The sequence below is a fragment of the Daphnia magna genome, linkage group LG5, assembly GCF_020631705.1.
Source record: "Daphnia magna isolate NIES linkage group LG5, ASM2063170v1.1, whole genome shotgun sequence".
Lineage (NCBI taxonomy): Eukaryota > Metazoa > Arthropoda > Branchiopoda > Diplostraca > Daphniidae > Daphnia > Daphnia magna.
The window spans coordinates 7,862,041-7,871,354 of record NC_059186.1 but is presented as its reverse complement, the minus strand read 5'-3'; the positions used below and the strand labels follow the sequence as shown (position 1 = coordinate 7,871,354).

The 9,314-nt window shown below is 38.1% G+C and overlaps 4 protein-coding genes across 5 annotated transcripts; 1 reads left to right on the top strand and 3 right to left on the bottom strand.

The window, feature by feature from the left end:
• Positions 1-35: 35 nt before the first annotated feature.
• LOC116922907 (sorting and assembly machinery component 50 homolog) lies at positions 36-2,152 on the top strand. Its single transcript, XM_032929388.2, has 8 exons — positions 36-139; positions 227-283; positions 338-768; positions 830-935; positions 1,008-1,277; positions 1,355-1,516; positions 1,584-1,710; positions 1,788-2,152. Exons 1-8 carry the CDS (start codon positions 119-121, stop codon positions 1,973-1,975), a joined length of 1,362 nt encoding a protein of 453 aa, XP_032785279.2. The 5' UTR covers positions 36-118; the 3' UTR covers positions 1,976-2,152.
• On the bottom strand, positions 2,148-3,947 carry LOC116923037 (ubiquitin-like protein 3). The gene is made up of 4 exons (XM_032929574.2): positions 3,337-3,947; positions 3,080-3,188; positions 2,848-3,012; positions 2,148-2,787 (listed from the first exon to the last, which is right to left on the bottom strand). Exons 1-4 carry the CDS (start codon positions 3,367-3,369, stop codon positions 2,723-2,725), a joined length of 372 nt encoding a protein of 123 aa, XP_032785465.1. The 5' UTR covers positions 3,370-3,947; the 3' UTR covers positions 2,148-2,722.
• An 840-nt stretch (positions 3,948-4,787) lies between these two features.
• Positions 4,788-7,195, bottom strand: LOC116922902 (protein tumorous imaginal discs, mitochondrial). 2 transcript variants are annotated; one of them, XM_032929372.2, is made up of 7 exons: positions 7,034-7,195; positions 6,760-6,959; positions 6,461-6,706; positions 6,099-6,399; positions 5,606-6,013; positions 5,299-5,456; positions 4,788-5,043 (listed from the first exon to the last, which is right to left on the bottom strand). In XM_032929372.2, exons 1-6 carry the CDS (start codon positions 7,158-7,160, stop codon positions 5,332-5,334), a joined length of 1,407 nt encoding a protein of 468 aa, XP_032785263.1. In that variant the 5' UTR covers positions 7,161-7,195; the 3' UTR covers positions 4,788-5,043; positions 5,299-5,331. The 2 variants fall into 2 exon arrangements, with proteins under 2 accessions (XP_032785263.1, XP_032785265.1); XM_032929374.2 differs by lacking the exon at positions 5,299-5,456.
• Positions 7,196-7,322: 127 nt separating this feature from the next.
• Positions 7,323-9,255, bottom strand: LOC116922955 (4-hydroxybenzoate polyprenyltransferase, mitochondrial). The gene is made up of 6 exons (XM_032929455.2): positions 8,786-9,255; positions 8,509-8,675; positions 8,302-8,449; positions 8,035-8,228; positions 7,791-7,979; positions 7,323-7,725 (listed from the first exon to the last, which is right to left on the bottom strand). The coding sequence occupies exons 1-6, from the start codon at positions 9,039-9,041 to the stop codon at positions 7,612-7,614; spliced, it is 1,068 nt and encodes a 355-aa protein (XP_032785346.2). The 5' UTR covers positions 9,042-9,255; the 3' UTR covers positions 7,323-7,611.
• Positions 9,256-9,314: the final 59 nt, after the last annotated feature.

The following is a 9,314-nucleotide window of genomic DNA, read 5'->3' as shown; positions in this document are numbered from 1 at the left end:
TATTCAGGCTTTTAAGGATCCCATAGATTACGTCACCGACCGATAGATGCCGTTGAAATGGCAGTGTAGACGACAGAAATTTGCCGAACAACATAACATATTGTATTAATTTACCAAAATGCAAACTGCTGAAAGAAATGTAAACGGTTTCTTAACTTTGTTTTAATTTTCTTAAGTATTCTCATTTTTAAAGATAACTAATAATGATGCTTCTTTGAACACTTAGAGCCCTGAAACTACCGCGAAGACAGCAGATGTACCACTTCAGCTTTCAAACATAAAAGTATGACTGTTTTAATTCTGCGCATTTTCTCTCCTGCTAACTTCTTAAATTTAGGCCCTAGTCGAAAAAATTAATGTAGAAGGTCTTGGTAGGACAAAGGATGATCTTGTTATCAAAACTATAAAAGAGCTTTTTGAAGCTAAAGATTTTCAACAAGTTGTGCTGAAATCTCAAGAAGTCAGAACAAAACTAGAAAAACTTGGATGTTTCAAGAATGTTGGTGTATTTATTGATACCAGTAAAGGACAGGATGCCACCTCAAGTGGACTGGAAATTACATTTACAGTTAAAGAATTAAAACGAGTCCTTGGGGGTATTAACACCCTTGTGGGAAACAACGAAGGTTCTTTAGTCATTGGAAGCAATCTGCCAAACACATTTGGAAGAGGAGAAAAACTACAGGTTGAATATACATATGGCACAAAGCAATCCAAAGGATTCAATGGAATGTTTGTGAAACCTCTCCACAACAAAGCCAATAGCATGTAAACTAAAGTTATATTCAGTATAAACTTGTATTTTAGATTTTACTTACATTAAATTCAGATTGACTTCATCCTTCTACCAGCAGAATTCTGAATGGCCATCATCTGGTTATCACTTGTGTGAGCAAGGAATCTCTCTAGATGCTAGTTTTGACTCAGTCCCTCTTGTAAGTAAATCAAAGTAAATACGAAGTTTCATAACTAGAGACAAGAATAACTTAAAACTTATTGTATTTTAGTTACGCCATAGTGTTCAGTGGGAAGGTGTCTGGCGAGAACTTTCTTGTCAGAGTCGCACAACAACGTTTCCTGTCCGTGAACAAGCTGGTCATTCACTCAAGTCTGCCTTGCGCCACGTGATACACTATGACAATAGAGATTCGGCTGTGTTTTCGAATAGGGGCACCCTTTTTCGTATGGTACAGGAGCTCGCTGGACTTGGTGGTGATGTTGGTTTCGTCAAACACGAACTTACTTATCAATTAAACGTCCCAATCACAAATGATGTGGTGAGATTTACATATTGTTTGTGATAAACTAAAAATCGTTTTGAAAATCCGTTGCTTTATTTTATTAACGATTAAAGGTTCTTCAAGGCTCCTTCCAAGGCGGTTTTATGAAACGACTGAACGATGAAAAAATGATTTACATTTGCGATCGCTTTTTCCTGGGTGGTCCACATACTGTCCGTGGCTTTGAACAGCGTGGCATAGGTCCACAGTCTGATAATCAAGCACTTGGAGCACAGGTCACACCAGTAGCGTTTTATTTTAAGTAGCTTGATTTTTAAACCATCTCCGTAAAATATGCTACAGACATACTGGGCTGCTGGTCTTCACTTGTTTACTCCTTTGCCCTTTAAGCCGGGACATGGTGGTCTAGGAGACATCCTCCGCACGCACTTTTTTGTCAACGCAGGAAACATAGACAATTTCAATTTCGGTAATACGGCGATATTTGCCCCATGGTTAAATAATATATATAATATTATAGCCACATAACTTTTTTTGTTTACCCAGGTGATAATATCAAGGAAAGTGCCCGGATTCTAACTGACAGATATCGTTTGAGCTACGGAATGGGATTAATGTTACGGTTGGGCACGGTGGCTCGGATCGAATTAAATTATTGTGTTCCCCTTAAATGTCAACGAGGAGATCGAACTCATCATGGCGTGCAAGTCGCTGTTGGAGTGCAGTTTCTATAATGGTGGCCAGGGCGCCGTGGGTGTCACGTTGAGATTTCGAGGATTACACGTCATGTTGGAGCATTTCAATTGCTTGAGACGAAATTGTTAAAATATCCTAACTTCATCCCGTAGTGTTCGTCATTTGGTTGAAAATAGTTTGCAAAGGAAGTTTCTGTAAATACAGAGTTAATTTAGTTTGTGTTGTGTATTCGAATAGGCGCGGGAAAAGAATAGACGGATGGGTTTTAATACATGCAAATAAAATACGGGATTGGAGGCGACCCAAAAATCATTAACGGGGTGGGCAAAATAATTAAAATATAACGGGGGAAACGTTACAGCCGCCTAGTCTTTTCTTTTCTTCAAGTTTAATAACTAGAACGAGGAAGGGCAAGGTAAATTCCATCCAACGAAAAAGAAATTCCAAATTACTTTATGGATTTAGGCTTATGCTCTGGTCTCCACAGAAATTTTACCCACAAAAACTATAAAAGAATGGAAATTAACTACACATACGGGCAAATGGAATTTGATCTCAATCATTCCTAGTTCTTCTGTTGTAAACCGCAATAACGACCTTCAGCGCGTCACATGCTGATTGGGTATTTACAAAATTTTTACAAATTTCACGTGGAGATTTTTTCTAATACTTGCAATTGCAAACTTCACTTTCCAGATTTTCAACATTTTCTTAAGGAATAATAGGGATAAGACAATCATTTGAATAGAAATTCAAAATCATTGCTGTCCCTTTCAACCTTCCTTCTAGAGAATGGCGCACGAAATGGAACAGCAGCTACTACGTCCACTTTTACTTTTTTGTCGTTGATCTGTCAAAACCAATAGGTAAAATTTAATGACGAAACGAAATTGGTTGAACCACAATTTACCTTGAGAATTGGGTTCAGGTAGAGTTTCTCGCGGGACGAGATGCATTACTGATGTGCGACCAGGTGGTAGACCCAATGCTCCCAAGGTTACATTTCCATGTAAAAATCTCCCTTGATATATCAATCGAAGTATCTCTGCTCTTGAAACACCTTCATCATTCCATTCTAATCCCACATTAAAAACAAGAAACATTTATTTTATTGTATGAAGTTACTACATTGAATCATTTACCTTCTGGCCAATTATCAAAAACAAACTGTGCGATCTCCGATGCTGAGTCCTCAGGAGAGAACAGGAATTCCTTAGTCTTGCCGGAAACTAGTATCAGTCTCAGATTCACCTAGAATATTTAGGCATTTTAGATAAATTGTTGAGTATAAACAAACTATAATTTTAGATCAATCTTTGCAATAAGGTAGTCAATGACCTTTCACAAGCTAGTATAACTGTATCTGCTGCCATTGAGAATTGACAAGGGCAGTTCTTACCTTATCCATAGGAATGTTTTTGCAAGGGCCCATTTTATTTATAAATGTTGAAATTTGATCAGTTGTCTGATGTTTGAAACTGGTAAATGTTTTGCTAATGTGTAAAAGATCACAGTTTAACACGTTGAAAACCTCACTCAATAGAGCCACATTTTAGTGATGCTTAAAACACTGGTAACCCCTTTGCACTGCCATGACACAATTTGAAACACTGCAGAGGTGATGATTATTGAAAGAAAAAGTTACAAAGTGTTTAAACTTAGTTCAAGATCCAGCAAAATAAACGAAAAAGAGCGATTTCTCTCAGCAGTAGGCAGATTAACGGGGAAGGGTGGGAATAGCCCTACACAAACGAACAATACCCAGTTCTTAGCCAGTGAACAGGGTGGGGGTGACTACTAAAATGGCAACGATATCAATAAAATACGTGTAACCAAATAAAAGAGGGTGACTTGTTGGAATTTGCGATGAGATTTAACAGAGAGATTCGCAGACAAAATGGCCAAGGAAGCTGGACTAACTATTTAGGTCACACACAAAAGGAGGCCTCCACCATGACAGTGCCTCTGTTTTTTTTACGTACGTTGCCAGAATATATATATCCAACCACGAATGGCACGACGCACGAAAGCCCTCTCTTTTTCTTTTCGTTCTAAGGCTGGGAAAAGTCTAAGATATCGATCATGGGATCGATGCTTTTTATTTATTAGCGATTTTCATTGGCCGTAGAATAAAATCGAAATCTTTCCTCGAGTACTGAATTAAAAATTTAATCACAACTCTTTACTTTTATCAAGAAAAATGACGTCATAAACTTTCATTCATGGAGAATGGATAGTTTGGATACTCTGGTTACTATGGTTAGGTTTCTAAAGGTACTGTACGTCCTAACTATTGGACAAACATAATTTTTGTATGTTTTGCGTTTTTCAATCGTAACGAAAAATGAAACCCTATTTCCCTGCTAAAATAAAAGTAAGAAATTAAACAATACACGAAACAATTCAAACAATAACAGATATCCCGAAAATTCTTATTTTGCACAAACGTGTGTACAATGACAATGTGCCGATATATTATGGCAATTCTTTTTTGTTAACTGGAATTAAAATTTTTTCGTTTTAATTATCCGACTTAACCGTTTCGCTACGGGGCTAAGTCCTCGCTTTAAAACTAAAATCACCGTTACGGGTAGTACAAACATTTGCCTAGCCTATTCTAATACCAATTTTTCATGATCCCCATGTTTCGCATCTAGCATCGTACTAGATCAGAGCAGGTTTTCGAAAGATAACGAATTTGAAACAAAAGAAACGGTTAAAATCTTAAGAACAGGCTACGAAGTTAACATTCCTACTAGATTCGTAATTTGAGTTCATAATGTTTTAAAATTTACGTCATGTAAATGTTACAGTAAATAGCATGAAAAAAAAGATAGAAAACTTGTGAAATTCAATTACTCGATATTGTTTATTTTGTACAAATGCGACAAACTCGTCAATACATCCGAGTTTTCGTTTTAGTTGACTACAAATGGTTTTTCCTTTAAAAGTAAGGAAATTGGCGAGCGCAATTTGGAACATGTAAATTATGCTTTTTGTCGCTGAGCTTTTTCTTCTTTTGTCTCATTCGAACTGGAATCGCCGTCAACAGTAGAACGAGCACTTTTCGAGTCCATAGAGAAGCCATCACTCGCCTTTTTCGTACCTGTATAATTCGGAAAATCAATTTGGATATGTTGAAACTACAGGCACTTCATTAGAATTTTGGAGGCAAAGGTGAGCAAAATCACCAAATGACTAGTTCAGCGAAAACTCTATTTAACCATCAACACGAAATTCTTTCTACTAGAATAAGACGCCGATCATGGACAATTTATAGTAACACAGCTGAGGGGAGTCACCCAGGGTTTTTGTCAAATTATGTACTCGATATATTTCGAATTTTACTGGCTTTACTTACATACACTATGGCAGTCGCTAGACATTTCATATCTTATCCAAAAATGGCCTTTTTAAGGCGACCAAGAAGACCAAGTTCTTTCCCCTGGGTGTCCCGGCTGGCCGACTGAGACTCCGAGCCAGCCATCGTCGCTTGTTTGATCCCATCCATTCGTTTACCTAACAATAACGCACACTATACGAAAAAACTAATGTTTTCTGCCCTATCACACTGTAGCATACAACGGTATAATTCACAACCCTTGACATTTTCAGTATCAATTCATATAACAAATTAAAAAAATTTAAAAACTATTTTGTTTTTTTACCATCTTTCGTGTAGGTTATTCCGTTCACAGTTCCAGCGGTATCTTCCTCAACTTCGGCGTAGGCCAGGATAAGGTTTCTTTGTTTCTCCGTGAGGCGGACAGGGACTTTGATTTTCACGTGAATGTAATGGTCACCAAATCCAAAACTATTCACTTTGCGTAATCCTTTTCCGTTCAGACGGATACGTGTGTGTGACTGCGTTCCTTTAGGGATGTCTACAACCAAGTCTTCATATACTCCTTGGACACGGATTCCTCCCCCTAAAGCAGCCTGCGGGAACGAAATATAGGCATCGGTGTGGATGTCAGCACCTTCACGGCGAAAGTAGTTGGATTTTTCCACCCGGAAAGTGATGAAAACTTCTTTTTGGCCAACTTGCATCCTCACTGTTTGGCCATCTTCAACGCCTGCGGAAATCAAATTTAAGTTACAAATTAGTTCCCTGGCCCTATTTTACGTAAATTTGTTTCCTTTTATTCAATGAAAAAGTACCTGCTGGAACTGGAACTGTTACTTTTTTCCTCTGCACTGTTGAACCCTTTCCTTCGCATTCCATGCAGGGGTTCGGTATATGCATTCTCGAACCCATGCACCTTCTGCATGTTGATCTCATGATAAATGGGCCAGTGCTGATAGTTTCCATCCCTGTACCATTGCAATATGGGCATTTTACAGCTTTTGTTCCAGGTTCACTTCTTGACCCACGGCATTTTGGACAAGTGTCTACAACATTCAAATTTATTTCTTTGTTGACTCCCTTAGCTGCTTGAGCAAAGGTCAGGTTCATGGTCATCTAGTTGTAAACAAAATACTGTTAGACATTTTCTTCCTTCTTGCAAAACATTTTGTATTACCTCCTGGGCAGCCCCAAACCCAAACCTGGATTCAGCAAAATCTTCACCAAAATTCCCTCCTTGAAAACCTGCTTGACCAAAAATCTTCCGGAAAAGTTCTTCGGGATCAACACTAGACTGAAAATTCCAATTTTGATGTCTTGTAAAATCCTGGCCTGCATTTGGTCCAGCCTGTCCACCTCCCATTTGTTCTGAGGTAGCACCCCATGTATCAAATTGTTTTCTTTTGCTTTCATCACTCAAAACCTAACAGACAACAATTTAAATTTGCATCAGAAAAAAGAATATAAGAAGAATACCTCATAAGCTTCAGAGACTTCTTGAAATTTTTTAATAGTTTCAGGATCATTTTTATTTGTATCTGGATGAAACTTTTTAGCTAGTTGATAATAAGCTTTCTTTACATCTTTTAAGGAAGCATTTCGGGGAACTCCAAGAACATCATAATAATCTCTTTTTTTCTGGAAAATGGAACTAGAAGTCTGGAAATTTCTGTTGCCTAGTACATCATATTCATGGAAAAGAATGAAGAATGAGAAACTTAAGTCAATCGTACCAAGTTAACATTCCTACCTGATATACCAAACTGATGTAGAACACGACCTGATGGTGATTTCGGCAAAGCAGTTGATGTACATTGTTTAAATATTATCCAAATCGTTCTGGAAGAGGCAGACATTTTCTGCGGCTTTAACCACATGGTATACACAACCAACGTTGCCAGAAGTTGATTTTCGTTTCAACTAGGAAACATTTTCTTTTTGTTCGCCGGAATCACCGGTTCGGCCGCCCATACGATGAGATGATGATGGGACGTGATGGGACTCAAGCACCCGACGTTTTCATAGATGATAAAAGGGAATCAATATAAAGGCACCTTTTATTATGCCAAAAATTCGCCATAATAACAGTGGGTTCGTCAAATTTCATTCGGACAACGTAGTAAATTTTCCATACACAAGAGAAATGATAATAGGATGTTTTTATAGGATACAATAGTAAATACTAGCAGTCACTTAAGGCCGTAATATAAACATTTTTATGTTGGTTTAAGTGTAGTATAAGGGTATAACCTTTATCCGTTAAGTAAGGAAAGTACGGCTTTCCCGCCATAAACATATTTGTAACCAATTGTTCTAAAAAATTCAAATTCATTGACACCACGTCCCAAGAACACAACCCAAAAAGAGTACGGCGCCTATATCCCTATTGGATTTAAATAATTTCGCGCAACTTTCACGGTCGTTGATCTTTAATGTTGATATCTGAAAAATAAATTAAATTGCATGCGACTAATTTCATTTACTGCTATTTCGAATAATTTCATTACTTGATAAATTAAGTGCGCATTGGTTGCCAAAACTGCCATATAATAAGGCCAAGATTGATCTGCGTTTATTCCGGCAATGGTAAATCCAGTAGCAGTGATCAAGCTAAACCCCATGAGCCATTTAGAAGTTGATTCGCCGAATCTCAACGCAGTTGATTTAACTCCTACGACAGCATCGTCGTACTTGTCCTGTTGCAAAGCTTCATTAGCTACATTTGACACATATCAGTAACAGAGCTTATACTTGGTGAGCGTATATCGTATCGTATACCAAAGTCCAAGCTACTCCAGCAGCGTAGAGTGGCAAGCATACACTCCAATCACAATAACCTTGGATGGCAGAATACCCAATTAATGCTCCCCAGTTGAAGGTGAGGCCAAGTACAAGCTGAGGCCAATATGTAACACGTTTCATTAAAGGATAAGATACAACCAATCCTGTAAGAAATAAACAAAAATTAGTAAGAAACTTGCTTGATGAAAAAATATTTTTCATAGTAAGGTAAACTACCTAATGAACTTGCTCCCAAAAGGATGCTGTACCAGTTCAGTTGCAACAGAATAAGGAGTCCCACACTTAGTTGTGCCCCCAGAAAAACCCAGGCATTAAGAGTTGTGATTTGATTGCTGGCTAAAGGCCTATCTTTTGTTCTTTCAACCTGAAGATAGCAGAAATAACCATAATTTACTAGGGCAATTTTTTGTTCATCAACAATACCTGTTGATCAATTTTTTTGTCCCACATATCATTTATGGTGCATCCTGCTCCTCTCATCACGAAAGAACCAGCCAACATAAGACCCAACATGCCAATATCAGGAAAACTTCCTGCTGGTGCAGCTAATGTTACACTCCATCCACAGGGCCAAAATAGTAGCCATGTTCCTGAAGCATTCAATTATTAAAGAATTTATATTTTGGAAAATGATGCAAACCCTTATACATTTATAACACTGTTTGTTGTGGGATGACAACCAAACAAGTGAAATTCATACCTATTGGACGATCCATTCTGATAAGTTTTAGATATGGCTGCATTTCCTTGGGGGAGCCATTCACAAGTCTTTCAGCAAGGGTTGATTTAACAAATTTTGTTTTGTGTTCTTTCTTAGTTTGTACAAACTTGCTGGTGGAGAACACTGCCCCATTCCAAGGTTTCCTAATGAACCTAGTTTTCAGTGGTGAATTTGGTGACACACGCAATATACCTCGACATTCCGAAGAAAAGCGAACAAAGGTGTAGGAGATCATTTTACTTGTCGGCTTGTACTGGTAACTTGGTAAATTAGGTGGACTGACTTGTCGGCTTCCAGTTTAAGCAAACAGGTTTTAGAACAAAACATCAACATGGAAAAACGTTGCCTAGTTTCTTTTTTCGCTTCATTTAAACATGATTTAAATGTACTGTTTCCACTTTCCAGTTACACTTACACCATGGTGTTATTATACCTCCTGGGCGGGCTTACAGGCTGCAGCCGGCAAGCCGCAGTCGTGCTCCCGCAAAGGAGTCCATGTATATCGTGT